The 20291-nt window shown below is 39.9% G+C and overlaps 1 protein-coding gene across 1 annotated transcript in view; it reads left to right on the plus strand.

Moving 5' to 3' along the window:
- Positions 1-20291, plus strand: part of LOC140930904 (uncharacterized) — a 142224-nt gene that overhangs the window by 85977 nt on the left and 35956 nt on the right. Inside the window, exons 20-23 of the mRNA XM_073380624.1 lie at positions 5780-5856; positions 13938-14075; positions 16118-16297; positions 16989-17098. Coding sequence (XP_073236725.1) covers positions 5780-5856; positions 13938-14075; positions 16118-16297; positions 16989-17098 — 505 coding nt within the window. The remainder of the gene's footprint in view (positions 1-5779; positions 5857-13937; positions 14076-16117; positions 16298-16988; positions 17099-20291) is intronic.

Consider the following 20291-nt stretch of genomic DNA (forward strand, 5'->3'; position numbering starts at 1 on the left):
TGATAAATCCATGACCATGGCGATGTGGTTTGTCCATCAGACACTGCTGTTACTGAATTTTGGCGGATTGAGACGTTTTTTTTTTTTTTTTTTTTTGCACTTCTTCCTCGTTGTTTGAGCTGGTACGCTGTTCTCGGAGAGGCAAGTATTGCCAATTTTTTTTTTTTTTTGCGGGAGGTTTAGTTGGAGTAGATAAACATCTTGTTGAAGTGGTTTCTCTGGTTTAAGTTTTTCATGACTCTATCAATTATATTTTCGTTCTATAATTGTCTATATTCTTCCAAAATAAAAAAAACTAAAAACTGTTTAAAACTTAAAAAACATTATCCATGGCAAAAGTAAAAGAAAAGTAGTCATGCTTCAGCATTTTGGGCCTCTTTGGTGTCTTCCCTTTGATTAATATGCATAAGTGTCTTCCTCCATACTAATAATGGTCTTCGTGCATACTAATTAAGTGCCTTCCTCCATATATAATGAAGTGGATAGGTTTACTAATGAGCGTCTCTCTTATTCAATAGGTGCAATAGGCTTGCCTAGACTTGCCCTGGCTCTTTTAAACCTGATTGCCTCATGTAGAATATATTGTGTGTTCCAAATAACAGCGCGTAGTTTTCGAAAGCGCTATGTCTCTTGCAATCGCTTTGCCAAGGAAACAATTTGTTCGAGTTCGCTTGCCTAACTAAAAATTCGGTTATAAACAAAACTCAGACGCAAAATGGAGCTCAAACTCTTTATTTCAATCTATTACTAGCCTGCCTAGCAGGCGCTCGGAAATAGTGGGTGAAAGAGAGAACGGGCGCGCGCGAGGGAGACACGCGAGGGGTGAAGGAGCCCCTGCACGGAAGGCCCCGAAAATCGTTTCAACTCGCATTCTGTGAGTGAGTTTTCGAAAGCGCTATTGTTCTTGCAATCGCTTTGCTAAGGAAAAAAGTCTTACTATCACGAAAATTCTTTTAAACATCGCTCCAAACATGCAAGTCGAATATAGCGCTACACCTCTCTTGACAGATCAGATAAAGCGAGTTCCTTACCTGGTCAGTTGTGCCCGTTTTATCCCCTCTCAGTAGAACAAGCGGAAGTATTTTGCTATGAGAAAATGTGCTTTATGTTTGCCCCCGCTTCAGAATGGAAAGAGGACGTAGAGTAGATCGCGCACCATACACACTCTGATTTGAAAAAATACGTAGCTCACTTGGTCTGTGATTGTTCTAACAAGCCTGCACTGAGAAAAAGTAAACAGCCTTGGAGCCAGGATTGCATGTTTCTGACATTTTACAAAAAAGAGTGTTACTTTTTCATGTGGGTAGACCAGCCAATATCGCATGGTATCAAGGAGCGGCTGTCGTATTCACCTCAGCCACAGATCACAAGAATCCATCCTTATGGAGAGATAAAGAAGATGCTTGAAAAACGACGCCAAGAGGCTAAACAGAAAGCATTTATCCAACACCAGTGCAATACACGCAAATATGACGAAGGCTTTGAAATGTTTGACAAGGTTTTTAAAACAGTCTAGGAAGTCGTAACATCTTTCATGGGCTTCGATACAGAAGAATGGATGTACGAAGTATGGGAGTCGTACAAGTTTTATGTCCAAAAAGTGAAAGAAGACTCGAGACGACCCAGATGCTACACTTTGTCTAGAGAAAGACGATGTGTTGCGTCAGGCGTATTACAAGTGCGCAAGAGAGGACGGGCATCACCCCGAAAGTTACCGAGTCTAGGAGGCTTTGTATGAAAGACTCATTGAAGGCAAACACGTACCTTTTCAACGTTATGTCATCACCCCCGAAGAACGTGGAGAGATTGAAAACGATAAAGAGTTACCTTCTTATTCAAGGGCTTTTGCACAAGATGCACGCCGATCAAAATACATTGCTATACTTAACAATTGTAGGAACCCTGAGTCTTCCTGTTTGTTCTAAATCAATGAAACAAGTTTGTTTTGAATAATAAATTTCATGTAACATCCTAAATAGACAAAAGTTTGTAAGGATTGTGAAGTCATTAATAAAACACACTTAAAGTCTGCTTGTTTACAGTTTTTTTTTTATTGAAATTATATTATTAATAAATTAAATTAATAAATTTCAACTTCTCTTGATGGCCCCCACTCAGTGTGGTAAAACATTTTTCGTTTAAAAAATTTTCACAACGGATCGCATTCTTTACGAGAGCAAGAAACCGAGGCGAATATGGTGCTACTACAGTCAGTGGCAGGATACCTACAAAGTGATGCAGTCATCTATCGGAAAGGAAATTCAGTTTTTTCGTGCCCTTCCATAGTTTGAAGAAGATCTTCGGGAAATTGACCCAAAGTTTAACAACGTGCTCGTGTTTAATGATCTTATGGCCAGAGCAACAGATAGTCCTCTCGTTTCCCTTCTGTTTACCCCAAGGCCGGTATCGAAATGCTAGTGTGATACTGCTGCTACAAAATATGTTTCCAAAGGGAAAATTTAACACGGACACTAGCCGGAATGCTCAGTACATGGCTCTCTTCCGAACTCCTAGCGATCGAAAACAAATCGGTATCATTGCGGAACGAATTTTTGACAAAACCGCCCGCGATTAATGTCAGCTTATTTTCAAGAAACGGAATGGCGTTTGGTTATATCTTCGTTGACAACCGCCCAGACACGCCAAGTGATAAGCAAATATTGAGTGACATTTTCGGCTCTTGTCTTCGATATCCGACAATTAAGTTCCATCGTACTCGTATGGAAATTATTGGCCTGTGAAAATAAGACACTATTGTAATGGAATATCGAAATGGATTTATTTGCACAAGGATGATCCTAGCATAAGATCTTTCCTAGAAAAGAACCAAACGAATGCTCGATAGACCAATGACAAATAATTAAACGGTTGTCGATGCGCTTTGCAGTGCAATATTTTAGTTTTCAATAGACTAACAACTGTGTGTTAAACGGTACCTTATCTTTTTGTTAGAGGACTTAAGCATTATTGTTTAATTTACGAGAACACAAAAGAGGCATGAGTCAGATGCAAATTTCTACGGTTAACGGAGCGTGTAACAAAACATCAAGATAAAGCAATTTCGTAGAGAGAACACTGTTTTGTAATAGATTAGCCTGCGTAGCAGGCGTTTGGAAGTAGTGGGCACAAGTAAAAACGGGCACGCGAGGGGAGACAGAGCGCCTTCCCGGAAGGCCCCAGAAAATCGTTTCCTGCCCCCAATCTAATTACCTGGCAGTTCTTGCGTGATCTGTCAAAACTTTTGACAGAAAACGACTGACCTCGCACAAACAAAGCGTGCCGCCAAAAAGCGTTGTACATTTTACCCTCGGTCTAAATATATCTGTTATAAAGATCAGCTGGGTTATCTGATTATAGAGCGATGGAGCAATAAACTGATGGTTAACACACAGCTTTAAATTGTTTTTAACCACGGGCACAATAAATAGGATATAACAAAGTCAAAACTGGGTATCTTTTAAAGAATGCATGCTGTGTATTATAAAAAACTAAAAATATTGTTCTCTGAGCTTACTTAGCCACAATTGTACAGACACCAACAATGACAGTGTACGAAGAAAATGACCATTGCTTTTACTGCGCTAAGTGGCAGACGTTTTTGGAGCAGACATGTCTTACTAAGCGGACCTAAACTTCAGAATACAAACTGTACCGATACGTTTTCTACTGCAGTAACGAGACATAAACGACAGACCTCAGGTGACCTGCGAACGGCGAATAATACAATGGTGAAACGTTTTTTCACATTCATGCCCCTGGTAAGTGTTTCATTTCATCAATCATGTCCAAGTTTTGATGGTATGCGCTCCATCGACGACACAAGCCACCAAGTTCTCCTGTGGAAAGTATATTTCCTCTGATCTTCATTGCAACGATTCGACAAATCTTTTGTCTCTCGCCACTCCTGCTAATGCGTATCTGATATCAATTCTTTCCATCGCCAATACTGTTTGATCACTCCAACTTTTCTTTGAGATTACAGCCACATAGCCCCATTAAACCTGATTGAAGTAAACTCCGAGACCTGAACTTCGATTGTATACAATTTAATGGTTTCAGGAGCTAGTGGTGTAATATAAGATCTTCAATACGTTGTCCATGTACTATTGATTGACAGTTTTCTCGCCTCACGGGGTAACTGTTTCCCTTGGGAGCCTCTCGACCAATTGGAAATATCCGCATTTACAGAATGCGAGTTGAAACGATTTTCGGGGCCTTACGTGCAGGCGCTCCCTCACCCCTCGCTTGTCTCCCTTGCGCGCGCCCGTTCTGTCTTTCACCCACTACTTCCGAGCGCCTGCTAGGCAGGCTAGTAATAGATTGAAATAAAGAATTTGAGCTCCATTTTGCGTCTGAGTTTTGTTTATAACCGAATTTTTAGTTAGGCAAGCGAAATCGAACAAATTGTTTCCTTGGCAAAGCGATTGCAAGAGCCATAGCGCTTTCGAAAACTACCCGCTTTTAATTCGAACACATAATAGATTCTACATGAGCCAATCAGGTTTAAAAGAGCCCGGGCAAGCCAAATCAAGCCTATTGTGCCTATTGAATAATAGAGACGCTCATTAGTAAACCTTTTCACGTCATTATATATGGAGGAAGGCACTTAATTAGTATGCACGAAGACCATTATTAGTATGGAGGAAGACACTTATGCATATTAATCAAAGGGAAGACACCAAAGAGGCCCAAAATGCTGAAGCATGACTACTTTTCTTTTACTTTTGCCATGGATAATGTTATGCACTTATGCATATTAATCAAAGGGAAGACAAGGGAAGACACCAAAGAGGCCCAAAATGCTGAAGCATGACTACTAAGAATGCAGATGGCGTTTCATGACTATACTGGATGACTTGTGTTATAAATGTGTGCAGCTCGTACTTGTGATTGTGCTAATTTCAACCACCATCACGCCTGTCGTTTGTTCTGACAAAACATCTCATATGTCTTTTTGTTTCTTTGGAACTTCATAGTTTGTTGCCCTCGGCTCAGTTTTTGTATACTTTTTCTGTATAGTTTGTTGTGTTTCAGTGAACGTTCAACAAATTTTGTTTACATGCGGTTGCCGAATTTGCGACGCATTACGCGAATCGCCATGGTGTGTTGCACGCGAGGTACACTGTAGTACAACGCCACTATATCCAAGTATATCCAGCTAATTTTTTGTTATGTTATGTAAAATTTCTCACTCTTTAACATATACAAAAGTTACGGTTGAGTAGTGTTAAGCTTTTGCAAACGAAACTGCGAAAGGTTAATTGTCCCAAAAAATCCAATATTTAGCCTTAACTCCACCCCACCCCCCTCCCTCCCCAATGCCCAGTGTAGGTTTTTTTTAAAAGTCAAACAAATGCTACAGTGAATAGTTTCCTCTGAAGTACTAACTACACAAAAAGTACGAGGGAAGGTTTTGTATGACCATCTCCAGTTTTGCTCAGTCCTTACCGACATTCGTTCTTAAAATGTCAGCTTAGGCGAAAAAAATGACAGCATGGGAACGAGACTGCTCGATGTTTTATTGCCCATGTAACATCCTTTCGTTTTATCATCGATACCAGCCTCGTTTCCGAGTCAATATACCATCGAATCGACGGTATATTGCTCGCATCTTTCAAAACTGGTTAACGCCCATTGGTTGAACGGGGGCTTTAAGCCAATCGGAACGGGTAAAATATTTTGAAAGAATAATAGAAAAGTAACAAGGCGCTTCAAAGCAATGGGCAACGGTTAGGTAAGCTAAAACGTAGTGTGTTCTTTTATTGTTCCATTTACTCAGATTTTTACGAGGATTGTGAACAACGTTTTCCGGTTGATGTCGGTGTCCGGGATAAGCCACTCCATAAAACAATAGAGGTTGGTGTTTTCCATATAGAATTGTATACAACTAAAACAAAAAATCAGTAACTTTCAGTACCAATGCGTGTAAATGGGGTGTCAGCTTCTCGATCCGAGTAGCAGTAATCTAGACCACGGTGCTTATTAGTACGTTTTAACCAGTAGGTAACACCGGAATTTATATTCAACAACCATATTATTGTCTAATTAAATGAAGATATTTTGATCAAGTGCAGCGGCTTTCAACTCCGATAAAAGTTAAGCCTGGTTTCCATTCAATCGTCCTCAAGAGAGAACTGAAGTCACGACCCGCGATAGAGCAATCTCAGGAAAATATTGACATAGTCCGAGTTCAAGTACAGAAGGAGCACGATCCTGCAGTACGAAGTTATCGTGAAAGCACTTGATAAATTAGAGGTGATCGTTTCTACTAGCAATAGAGCAGCTCGTAACGAGGTCATGGAGGATGGTAAGAAATCCACAAGGAAATGAATGAACATATAATGCTAGCAGAGAAACATGGCTGGGAGTCTGGATTTGCATAAATTTGCTCCCGACAAATATGTCGCAGAATTGTGAAATCTGCGGAGTAAACCTGGACAATGACGGTAAAAGCCACATTTGCCAAGTTATTAACAGCCCCTGTTTTTAGGTATGCAAATGTAGCCTTTACCATCTTTGCCCCATATTTGCTCCTCAATTTTTAAATTTCTGCGACTTATTTACAAGTAGCAAACTATTAATAACTTGGCAAATCCATTTTTTCGTCCAGTGTTTGCCGTCCCAATGGGAAAAGCATACTAAAAGAGCCACTCAACCACGCTTAACTTCTGATTTTGATCTTGGTGAAAACTTTGTTTGGAACTTTGATTTGGGCGCGCAGTAGCAGGGTATAAATTATAAGCATAATGAGCTAGGAATTTCAGAACACGATATGAAGGATGATGTCACAATTGCATTGAGCTTTAAACACTGGAGAGAACAGGGTATCTGTTTTTTCACCTACTTGGACGATGAGGCAGGAGATGAAAAGACCTCAGTACAATCAATTAGAGCAGCATCAAAGAGAGTTAGGACATTGCAACCAGTGGTTTTGTCCCTCACCCTGACAAATGCTGTTAGAAACCATCTCAAGTAGGTGAATTGCCTCGGTTTATCTTATATTCGAAAGACAGCATCATTTGGTGTTCCACATCGACGCACCGAAGAGATCGTGGCAATGGGTGGTCCCCTAGCTAGGCAGTAGGTGAACGCAGATAGGTTTTGGCAGTGGACTTAAACATGGACAAAGACGGAGCCATAACAGCTGTAGATGGAAGACTTTTCCACACAGGCATGCGTCGCCCCCCAAAAAAGGGTTCTTGTAGGCATCAACAAAAGCGGTAAAAGGTTGAATGCTATGGGACACTGCTTGTTCCAGTTCAGAGAACACGATGTTGTGGTTCAATTTTATCCATGTTTTCATTTATTTCTTTGTTTTTCGGGTATGGTAATGTATGATAATGAGTTTGAGACAAAAGGAAAATAAAATTTAAACAAGGGATAAAATTGAATCACAACACGTTCACCAAAGTGCTTGTGAAACGTGACACTTTCGATAGAGGTGTTACATAAATTTTACGTAAAGGCTGATTGATTTCTTTTTAACGTTATACGTAACATGTGGCACTTTGTCGGAGCGAATCTCATCTGCCGACGAAAGGACCAGGTCTCGAGGAGTTTGAGGTCATTCTGAAGGGTATGGTGGTCCACAGATGTTTCGATTTTTATATAGATGACAGCGTCGTCAGTAAACAGTTTGATGAATAATGATTTTGCATCATCAGGGAAGTAGTATGGGGAGGGGCCAGGGCCCCCAGTTTTTTGGCCCCAAGAATATGCGTCAAAACATGACGCAAGAATATGCGTCAAAACATGACGCATAGAAGTTGAAAATAAAATTTCATCTCCCTGAACATTGAGACAAAATGTTTATATCATTCCGAAATAAGTCATTCCTGATAAACTACAATTTATATCCATTTCCCAAACCATGTTAATATTTTTACGCCCTGAGGTGATGCACAAAAGTACGACAAAACGAATCTAGTTTAGGGCCGAAACAAAAAAAATAAAATCGAGAGGAGTCCATGATTTCTGCCCATCAAGGTGGACTGTACGCGGAGAGTCGTTAGTAGCGGTTTTGAATAACCACACGGAGCTCATGGAGCTATGGAAATAGTCTCTCGAGATCTGCAGACGCCAAGATAAAGGCACGAATCCGAGGAGTTCAAGGAATGCTGAGTACTTTTCAATTGCACTTTGGGTGCACTTTGGGAGAGTTCGTCTTGAAGCATACTGACAATATGAGTCGTGCCTTGCAAGATTCCTCCATGTTAGCAGCCCAAGGCCAGCGATTAGCTGACGACGTATGAAGGCTCTATCTAGGGATAGAAGTGAAGCCATCTTCGATTTATTTTGGACAAGGTTGTTAAAGAAAAAAAGCGAAGTGGATGCAGCAGCCGAGCCGCAGCTGCCAAGAAAACGACGAGAGTGTATTCGCACTAGATTTAATGGGAAGGACTTCAAAGTCTACCGAAGCATACAGGAAGTTCTTCTAAAGGCAGTAGCAGGCGAAGACCACAAAAAAGAACAAGCGATAATAATGGCCGTGTACGGGGACACTGACCTGCCGCCGTACAAGCTAGGACCCCAGCTGTCCCTTATTCCAGACGTGGTGCAGACAATGGGGTACGACACTTCCCGATTCGACATTACTGATCTGCTGGGCTTCTTTCAGTCACTCGGAAATGCTCTCAAACTTTTACTTAGTTAGATTTGCACACTTGGTAAGCCTATTCTTGTCATGCGGCCACCAACGTTGTCAGTGAGCGCTCCTTCTCTGCCTTAAAGCCGTTCGGGACCTATCTGCGTTCAACCACCAACCAGCCAGGCTCAACCAGCCAGGCTCAACCACCTCATGCGGCTTCAGCATGTCCACAAGGAATTTGCTGATAGCGTAGACGTTGTGGCGGTTACCAATTTGTTTGTGGGAGACAACCACCGGCGCAGGCTTTTTTTCGAGACGTTTTCTAAATACGACCTTCCTATGAAGTCTGTGTTTGCTTCTAAAGCAACTCAAACATACTTTAATGACCACGAAATTACTATGATGCCTCTGCAGCTAGGCGAAACATTTTCTGGTTTTAAGATACAGAGACCAGTCCAATGGGTCCTTCCGGCCTAAAGCCCCCCTGCTTTTCAAATACAGTGAACTTCTTAAAACCGATGTGCCCCCCCAGTTTCTAAAGGCTAGCCTCTGCCCTGATCAGGTAGGTCGTTAATGTAAATTAGGACTAACAGGGGGCCCAATACAGTTCCTTGTGGTATGCCAGATTTGTCTGGGAAACCAACTGGAGTACTAACCGTTAACGACTACACGCTGCCGGCGATTGCTCAGGAAGTCTTTAAGTTACCTTGGATACCACATTAGGCAACTTTTGTGTTTGCTCAAGCTGTTTCTTCACACCTTGCACGGAAACATGAATATTAGGCGTACTATCGAAGGGAGAGATTCCATGAGGGGGTATGGATGACAAGTCCTCATCCGTAAATGCAGTGTCAAATTGCTCATGAAGAGCCTCTGCCTTAAAAAAAAATATCACATGTACAGATTCTATTGTTCTGCAGTAAGGGGACGTACCAATTACCTCGGACCGAAGAGGCTTTAGTTAGGACCAGGCCTTCTTAGTTGGAACTTAACTTGCTGCGAAATCTGGTGCAATCCCACCTAGGATATCATTCAAGTTGGTATTATTTGAGTACTTAATTTGCGTCTGGATCTCATTGCGCAAATATTTATAGGCTGACCTATGCTACTGCTGCTTTGTGTGCTTTGTCCTCTTGCAGTAGAGATCTCTCTTCTTCATCCTACGCTTAATAATGTCGCCAATGCAAGGTAGAGGGCGCTTGCTTAGTAATTAATTGGTTAATCTGCTGGTCAATTAAGGATTGTAGCTCACAAGAGACAACGGGCCAGTTTCCTTCTTCTTTTTTTAACAGCTTTATTGGGTTTCAATACCTTATACATAATCACGTGAAGACTTTTTACAAGAGAAAAGAAAAATGAGAGTAAAAGATAAGAAAAAGGTATTATACCCAGAGGGGCAAGCACGAACGAGACCATAGGGACCCATGCAAGGTACCGCCCGAAAAAATAGTCAAAAAAGCTAAAAATTACACAGTTTGTATTAACATATATAAATATCAAAAGGAAATGTTGTGTGTGCTATTATAAGCAATGGCATGGCCAGGATATTGCAAATGACCAAGTACACGGCAGTTCCACGTCAAATGTAGTTTGCAGAAGGCTTGTCAGAGTTTGCTTCGAAAATTTTTTAAAGTCGTCGATACTAGAATAGCTGCTTTTAGGAGTAACTTTACAAACGGAGTTCCATAATTTGACAATCCTATTATTGAAGTAAGAGGCCTGAAATGTGGAAGTTTGCAAATAGGAACTTAAAGGAATTACTTTGCCTAGTACAGCCGTGGGTTACAAAATAAAATAAATTATGTACGTTTAGGTCTGTTTGCCCATACAAGCATTTGTAGAAGAATGTTATATCATGAAGCTCTCTGTCATGTACTAAAGGTAACATGTCCAGTCTAATAAGTCTTTCCTTGTAAGACATTTCTCCCATACTAGACCTCAGTATCGATTGTGTGGTTCTTCCTTGCACGTGCTCTATTCTGCTTTGTAGGTAGCTGTGGCTTGGGGACCACACTTGCGTTTCAAAGCAGAGTTTCGATTTAACAAGGGACAGATATAATGATTGTCTAACTGCCACGTTTGTCAATTGTGGGTAAGTGCGCTTTAGGAGACCAAGCATCTTATTCGCTTTCGATACAGTAGCGTTAATATGCTTGTCCCGTCAAAGTGTGTTGGTGACGATGATTCCAAGGACCTTTTCTTCAGCCACATGCTTGAATTGCGCGTTGTTAAGGGTATAATCATAACTGAAGGGTTGCTGCTTGCGCGTCACAGTTAGGGCTTTGCATGTAGAGGTGATAAATTGGATGTTGTTACGCGCTTTCATTCGTCCGTATTTGATAGGATTAGTTGTACAGCTTCGAAATCGCGAGCACACTTAACAGCACTAAAAATCTTTGAATCGTCAGGATAAAACGTAATATTTAATTGCCCTTTTTGTAGCATCAGGTGGATCGTTTATGAAAATGACGAACAGTAGCGGCCTTAGAGGACTTCCTTAGCACACTCCTGAAGTGAAAGGGGCCCACTGTGACGAAGCACCTTCGAGAACTACTCGTTGAACTCGGCCACAAAGATAATTAGCAAGCCCCGACAGTAATTTGCCAGAGATCCCGTACGAGCTCAATTTAGCAAGGAGAATTTTGTGATCCACACTGTCGAACGCTTTTACAAAATCTAAATAAATCACATCGGTCTGAATGTTCTTGTCAAGGTTAAGCCCGATGTCATGGAGAACGGGAAGCAACTGGGTCACACGATCGATTTTTCGAAAACTGTTGCTGAAAGTCAGTTATCAGGCACTTAAGCTAGTCATAAGGGCGAAAGAAAACAGTGTTCAAGGACTTTGCTAACAATCGACAACAATAATGTTGTTTCTTAAAGTAGATGACTTAAATGTTGATGCAAATGACGTCGTAAGTTCTCGTAATTACCCTTGTGAAATCTTTTAATCATTGGTGGTTTTGGGGAATACCTTGGAGATAACAGTGTTTGGATATGAGGAGGAAACAATATCGAAGAACCGTTGTACCGAACTTGTGGGACACAAAATAGCTCGCTTAAATCATAAATCCTTCTTTTATTTAAATCATCAGCCGCTCGTATATTTTCCCCTCCGACCGACCTCAACAAAAGGTAATTTTGCACTACTCTCTTTGTTAGGTACTCGTAAGTCGTAAGTCCTTCTTTTATTTAAATCACCATCCGCACGTACATTTTCCTCTCCGACCGATCTCAACAAAACGTAATTTTGCACCACTCTCTTTGTCAGCTACTCCGATTTTAAATGTTAATAGAAAAAGGATAACACTAATGCGATTCTAAAAGAGTCACATCCGGTTTAATTGAGTGTCACGACATTTCCGGTCACTTTCTGGTCACCGCCAGAAACAGGTCTTGTATGGCCGCTGACAAACTGAATTAATCCAAGTTAATAATTTCTGAACGAAAGCATCGACCTGTTTACTCGTAACAAATTTTCTGTAACAGCCTGTCAGCTGACCGACCTGGTGGAAACAGTTTTCTCTAAGGGATTAGCACTTGGCCTTATCAGCAGGTTGTGGACTAGGGATTTGTAGAGAGATATTCTGTCAGGCGAATTTATTTAATTACAGTCTTTACACATCCATTTCCTCGCAGGCACTGAGGGAGGTTCGAATCTAGAAAGCTAGTTTCGAAATTTTTCAAGTTGAGCAGCCTATCGGTAAGGTCAGCCTCTGGGTAAAAGTCCTCATCTATTCGGAGACTTGAGCTTCTGTCGGTTGGAAAGAAGGTGATTGGATAAACGTCACGCCATGGAACAGTCAATATGAACGTACAACACATTTTCAAGGTGGTTTGTCCAAAGCGTCAGCGTCATTCAGAAGCCGTTACTATTCACACGCTCTGTAGAAAGTATCACATTCATCTTAAGCCTGAACGGAGAAAGACAAATAATTCATTAGGAGGATGGTTACCGCTCCAGGCAGGCTTGTCAGGACGAATGCACGCTTCACCTACATATTTCTGCGACCTTGGATTTCTACTGGGGACCACATACAGTTGACCTTTTTTTCAACCTTTCGGTCAGGAGATTTCGGGCACGTCTGGTCCGGAGAGAACAACTGGATTTCTCTCCCCTTACCTACTAAAACACATGAAGCTCGGTATGAAGAAAGGAACTGTGGTCGTCGCGTTGTAGACTTCACCTCTTTGATTACCCCTACAGCTTGCAAGGATACGTATGTTCCTTCCGGCAGTAACAAGGTCTTCTCCAGCGCCAGGTTTCTAGAGCTCTCCATATGTAAGCAGGGACAGCTACGTTATTAGATTCCCAGCAATTAGTTTACGAACTGATCCCTGTAGACTTGCATTTGTGTGGATATTCTCTATCCTCAGTAAAAATTCTTAGGCTCTAGTTTTTTCGGGCTGTTGCATTGTCGAGGGGCAGACAAATGCCATTTAGTATGTTTGAAGTGTTTTTCCTGCCGTCTAAGCTTCCAAAAGAAGAAGAAATAAAGTTCTCTTACACTGAATGGACCTTGAGCACGAGGTACATTCTAGGGTATCAGTTTTCACACTTGTCAAGTGATTCAGATTTTTTGCCATACAGTGCAACATTTTTCCTCAACCTCCCACCCTTTGCCATTTGAACAAAAAAAGTTTTGGTTTGCCAACAATTTATTAGATTCAGCAAACTTTTCCTCCTTCTCCCTTTGTCCTTTGAAGGTTGCGAAGAAAGTGCTGTTGCGTTGTCGTATGGCGGACAAATGACATTCATTTTATGAGAACTGATAAAGCTCCTTTTTCGGAGCGACAGTTGTATCATATCCGACTTGTCTTTAGCACTTTACAATCATCTATTTAATTCAAATTCATCATTTAAAAAGTACTAGTTTATGGTTGTTTACCATTTTACCACGAATTCCCGGAAATTCCAGTTGGGATGTAAATGGTAAACGTTATTTTTGGTTCGTCGCACTGGAAATTCCCTGGACGAACGGAAATTCTGAAAAGGTAGTCCTATTTTCCCGACTGGGACGTTCCGAGTGGAAATTCGTTTCTTGAGTTTCGTACCAGATTCATGTTGTAACTAAAATCCCGTCTAGCGCGGCGCGACGATTCGGAAATTTTAGGCAAATGGTAAACGACAGGTACTGTTCTTACCGACCGAAAATTCCCAGCCGAAATTTCCGGATATTTTCTATAAACGGTAAACAGCCTATGTAACACTTATAACATGAGGATTATAAGTTATTGGAGCAAATGATTTCTGAGCTCATCTTGCTTTTTCAGCTTGTCTATTTTCTTTTATTTATGCCGTGTTTGTGGTTTTCAATTAATCTATTTTATCCATTTGATCTGTGTACAGGGTTCACCAGTGGTGTGCGAGAACATCTTACGAGGAAACGTCCAGCATCTCAAAAGACTTCTTCGTCTCAACCATTTAAATGTTGCGCGAATTAAAGAGCTGGAATTTTTTGATGCTCATTTCATCGAGTGCGAAATGGTAAGCAAACTCACAACCGGCTTTGTATCCACGAGCACGTAGTCAAAATTACAAATATTTAACAATGCACGACTGAATGGGGCTAATATGTAATATGAAGGTGTCTTTCGGAGCTCGACCTTCGGCCTCGGTGAATTACACCTTCCGAGAAAAGCGAAATTTAATCATTACTTTCATTCACGCAGAATTTCATCTAACACTTTCTTGTTCCTTTAAAGTTTTAGAATATGAACCGATGTTTTCTTTTTTGTAGGTATATTCCTAAAAAGCAGCTAAGGTTCATATTTATCGAGTGGCTTTTTTTGCAGGTTCTTGTTTATTTCATTTCATTTTTATTGTTTGTTTGTTTGTTTGTTTTTTCAGTCATTACTAGCTTGGAAGTAGTGAGTAACAGTAGCTGTTTTTTTGAACTTCTTGTTTCTATTTTCAACCCGCAGAAAAAAATATATTCTTAAAGCTCCCTTTTTTTATTATACCTAATAAATCAAGGCTATGCATCCTTGTCTGAGATCTCAAAAACATGCGTTATTGTAAGTGACCAAATAATTACGCTCCAATAAAGGCCAATTATGGCTACGGCTCAACTAAGAGGCAGCTCCTGAAGGCCAATGAGGCTAGAAACGTGTAGGTTGCGTCGGCAAAGTAATGTCCAACAGAAATCATTACATAAATTGCTATTTATATAATTTATTCAGAATTTTATCACTGAATATCAACACGTCCCCAATGCGTTTTTTTTAGATGAAATCAAAGTAAATACTGTGGGGAAATCTTAAATACATTAAGAAGCTACCTGGTTGTACCCCTGCCAAATTAGAACCTTCCACTGTATAATATTACGCAAAAGCTTCAGACGATAAACGCAAGTAAAAAAAGGCAAAAAAATAAATCAGAAAAATATCGAATGATTTTTTTCGAGATACGGGATGGATGAATGAATGGATGGATGGATAGAGAAAGGTTGTTGTTCACTGCACTAACTCCTAGCCTCGAGGTGGCTGGGTCTATGATGTATTGTTTATGAACAGCACTTGTTTTTCCTTTCAGTTAACTTTTCGTTTCCCTAATTCATTTTTTTCACATCCATGTCGTGCATTTGGTTCAATAAGTCATCTCCTGCAATCAATTCCGATCCCCTCCGGAAAAGTAGGAGTTGGTTGGAATTTTGCACTTCTCGCACACTATTAACCCTATTCAGACCAGGAGGGAGGGGCTTTTGATAACTTCATAAACGTTCAAGCTATGTCCACCAAACTTAGCGACTTCGCCTAAAGTTTATCTGGGAACATTTTAATGTCGTCGTGACGTGTACATTAACATTCATGTTACCTTGGCAACCGAGTTTTGAGAGCCATGTTTTTCAAAATTGGCATTTTCTATAGAGAGTAGGTTTTATTTCTATTTTTACTGATTGAATTATTATATTACTCTTAATTTAGCATTATTTTATCAAAGTTATTGTAACTTTCAATGAAATCCAGTCTTTTTAGTGACTAGCTTGAGAGTCTTAAAGTAAAATGGAATACATATAAATAATTCGAATTGGCGGATCCAAGATGGTGGATGCTTCCACTTTTTTTTATTAACTAACAACGTCATCATGACGTCATGCTGTCCTTAAAGATCATTTTTGTGTTAGCCAACTTCCTTGATTTTATCAGAGACCTTACTATTAATTTTAAGCATTCTTCGCTTTTTATCTACTTTGAGGGAAATTTGGATTCTATCAATAAATTCAACAAAATGCCGTCATAATGACGTCAGATTACGTCATTATGTCAATCAAGCTATGCCCAGTAGTTGGAAATAATGAGTACATTATAGTGTGTGATTTTGTTGGCCGTAGGATGGGTGGTTTTGAAGTTCTAGAGGGTGGCCTCGTCGACCCCCACCCCACTGTCGAAGGAAGCAAAAAAAGCCATGTCTGAATAGGGTTACGTAATGATTGATTCCTGATATTTTACATAGAGTAGAAATCTAAATATGTCCACGACCAGCAAAAATTACTTTAATTTGTTATACCCGTGCTTACATTTTTACAGATTTCATCAGGAAGTCCTTGCGGCAACCTTAAGGAGTACGTACTTGATAGAAAATGCAAGGGGGAAGAAATAATCTCATTTCTTTCCCAGGTGGCGTCAGCCCTTCACTACCTTCATATTAACCATATCGTGCACGGTGATCTTCAAGCTGAGTATGTGAACGTAGAAACACCACAAAAGGTACGCGTACCCACCAATAGCCATTTTATTTCTCAACAACTAAAGATTCAATCCTTTTGGTGCGTGTTCTTAATGAGTTGAACAAAAACCTTTATTTGATACCGGTTCTCTCACCTTTGTCCGCCTTAAACTCCTATCGCAGCAAATCAGGTTGTATCAAAATTGTTTCCTCGGTTCACACAAAATAAGAATGATCCTGAAAGATACTCCTGGATTGTAGGGAATACTCCTCCCCCCTCCACCAAAAAAAAAAAATAGACAAAAAGAGGGTTTTATTCGTACCCTTTAGACATTAAAATGTGTACATATCGTGCCACGCAGATTGCAAAAGTCGAAATATATGATTACGGCATACATAATGGAGTACTGAGCCATAAAAAATTATGGGAACTGTTTTTGATCAATTAAACAGTGGTAGGTGCTAGATATCGAAGACTTTTGGTGCCTAGTTATTTTGTTGTTTTAGAACTGGCACCTCTTAAGATGAAAATGAATTTAAGACACTCTCACAACACGAGATTCTGGTACCTTTTGGGGATGTTTCGAAACTTTTCGACGAGCAATCACGTCACTTTTTTTGGTGGAGAACCCCGGGTTTTAAATCATAATTACTTTTGACGCTGTTGCTTGTTCAAAATAATCTGTTATGTTTACATTCTAATCAATAGCGTGCAATGAATTTCCTTTCCAGGTGCAAGTTTCTCGCCTGGCTCGCTCCAAGTCCCTTTCGAGGCTTGATTGTGACGTGACCAGTACCTCTTGTGTTGTACAGGCTGACGTGCCCCCTGATTCGATTCGTTGGTGAGTGATATGGGAGCTATACGAAGAAGAGCAATCCAGAACCTTAATAAGAATAACCAAGGTTCTCTTATTTACCCTAAAGCTCAATCAGGCTCAAAGGAGCTTTTTTATCATCACGCCTGAAGCGATCTTATCAAAGAGGATTCTTTAAACCTCACCGAGAACCAAAGATGTAGGCCTTATATAGCACTCATCTGTACGTACTTGCCGAAAGGTTCTACGGATCTAAAGAAAATGCTTGGAATGCAGTGCTCGTACCCTCGTCTTGCGTTATACTTGTGCTGAATTTCATTCTTTATTTTTTCAAGCTATCCAAAAACTGCGTACGTACTGTACAAGGGTTGCGTACGTCCGTCAACACTTTTTAAAAATATGGTTGAACACAGTTTGAAGGATTGTAAGTCACCGAGATTCTTTGAAGACTCGTTGCAGGTATAAACTTCAAATTTCCCAGAGATACTATATTTATAAATTATTGCTTTTATGGGTTAAACGTAAAACTTCCGTCGTTTCTATTAAAACATGGATGTTCTAAAACAAACCTTAAATTTTGAACGATTAGGTTGGCGCCAAATCTAGTCATTAGATTTGCGTATGAATTTGAGCATAGCTTGCAACTACGTGCCTCTTATTAGCCTCGTTTTTTCGGTCCGTACTGTAAATTATGGATCCTCGTTTTTTTTGGCTTCTTCCTGTTTGGGGGATCGGAAACAAGAGCGGGAAGCACGATTTCACAGTCATTTGATAGGCGTCAAAAATAAAGTTTTTATTGGTTCACGAAAACAATAGCATATAACAAACTAAGGCTTTCCGAGAAAGTGAAAACAAATGCGCTATGTTGAAAAAGTTTATTCGGTCAAAACTAAGAGTACTTCAAATTTTAGCTCGCTTATGTAACGCTGGAGTGTTTTGGAGGTATGTTTGTTATAATACTTGTCAAAGGAATTGTTCATTTTCTCTTAGGCAAAACCTGCATCTTGAATCTCTGCTTGTCGATTTTCGTTTTCTCAACTGCATACTGCGATAAAATTTTCAAACACTGACTTAAATTCCTATGCGATAAGTTACGAGTTAGTTTCTTCCTCAACTTTTGTTCACAAATAGACACAGTTTAAAATGGTGAAGGAGAAAGTCAATATCCAAGTCCGCAAGGTTGACAGACGTCTTTTAACTTTATTTAAACCTTTTTCCGAGGTAAAGAGATTTAGAGGCCCGAAATGAGCATTTGCTTTTGAAATTCTGGTCAGTATAGCAAGTTACTGACCTCAAATTGACCAATCGCATGGCGAAAACAGACTCAGTCATATAATAATAACCCTTATTTCTAAAAGCAATTCAACCAAATCGTAGCAACAGTTTTTGAAATTTTAAAGAAAATGGCTGTCATGAGAAACTTGATTGTGTCACAAACCCCTACGTTCGTTTTTTTTATTTATTTATTTTTTTATCATTATCCTATCATTATTGACTGAATTGCGATGTAAAATGGAATTCTGCCAAATTGCGACAAGAGTATATCTTAAGAAATTGTGGTTTCTTTGTATTGGCTATAAAATCAAAGTCATCAAAACAAGTGCTCTCTCATTGCCCCCTACGTACACATGCTTAACACTTGTGCGCACGCTGAAATCACGCAATATGGCAAAGGCGACGAAAACAGACTATATTTCTAGAGAGAACTTCCGGCCCCAGTTATTCAAAACGTGGTTAACGCTATCCACTCAACAGTGCAATTGGTTTACAAAATACTTATCCGCTGGATAGCACTTTATCCAACGTTTGAACAACCCGGGCCTGGGCATTTTTCTCAGCTTCTCGTCGCGCTTTCTCCTTAAACAGCTCATTGGCTGCAAATCTCCTTATGATGGAGTTACGGATTTTTTCGAATACTCAATTTTTCGAAACTCCTGATATTTCGAATTAATTTTGCTTCCTTTCAAAATTTGGTCATCGATTTCTCTAACTTTAAAAAGCTAGGAACCAATAAAACCGGTTTTTGTCACACGCATTCCTGGATAACCGTTCCGAGGAAAGTGCAAATTTGTGGAATTAATATTACTAAGCAAATAACAAATGTCATTTTACCCTATTCAGACCAGGGGGTGGGGGCTGCTTTTGAGGATCCCATCGCTAAAAAGTTGAATAACTTTAAAACTGTTCAAGCTGTTACCACCAAACTTAGCGACTTTTCCTAAATTTATCTGGGAACATTTTAAAATCGTCGTCAACGTGCACGTCAGCATTAACGTTACCATCTCAACAGAGTTTAGACAGTCACGTTTTCAAAATTTGTATTATTTTTTTCTAAAAAACAGGTTTTATTTCTATTTTCACCAAATGAAATATGCTACGCTTTATTTAGCATCATATAACTTTACTATGAAATCCACGCTTTTTAATCACTAGTATGCGAAAAAACACGAGTTTAATATGACCAGATACTGAGTTTAATTTTCAACACATGAAGAGCTTTGAGCCGCCCAGAACCTATTATGCAAATTAGCTGAGGGTACATTGAATGCCCCTCGCAGCTAATTTGCATAAGTAACTTAGTGCCATGGTTTGAAAACTCTCGGCTCTTGAGGTGTTAGCCGAACGCCCTACTCTTTTGTGGGCGATTCACTGAAGTCCTAATTCAAGCTACTGTAAACTGAAATAGTAGTGACCGCAATTACCGATTAAAGAAAGGTTCAAATCGTTTTCCGCGCATTTACTATCTCAGTTATAGTAAAACGGCATAAACATTTTACCTGGCGACTTTTTCAATCTCGATAAGTCATAGAGTATGAAGTGGTAGATTCGGCAAGAAATCAGTTTTGTGACTGATAATTCACAGTGTAAGGCGGTGAATAGAAAGTAAAACAAAATCGCGGTCGTGAACTGGGTGTTTTGTTTCAGGGTAAGAACTTTTTTAAGATACAAGAATATCCCAGAGTTGATGATTTTGAAGATAAGAAAAGACTTTATGGTGTTTAAACAGCGTGATTTTATTGCTAAGTGATTTACTGCAGTTGACTTTCATACGCTCGAAGCAATGATTTTATTGACCTATACAGAGGAAAAGGAGGCCGCTTTGTCACTGTTTTGTGAATTCGGGATTTCCTCGCAAGACCAATTTTGCCTGGAAATAGAAGTTAATTTATGGAGAAAAAAAGGAAAGCAAATATTTTCGAAAACTGTACGTGCCAGCAAG

This window comes from Porites lutea, chromosome 3, assembly GCF_958299795.1.
Source record: "Porites lutea chromosome 3, jaPorLute2.1, whole genome shotgun sequence".
Taxonomy (NCBI): Eukaryota; Metazoa; Cnidaria; class Anthozoa; order Scleractinia; family Poritidae; genus Porites; species Porites lutea.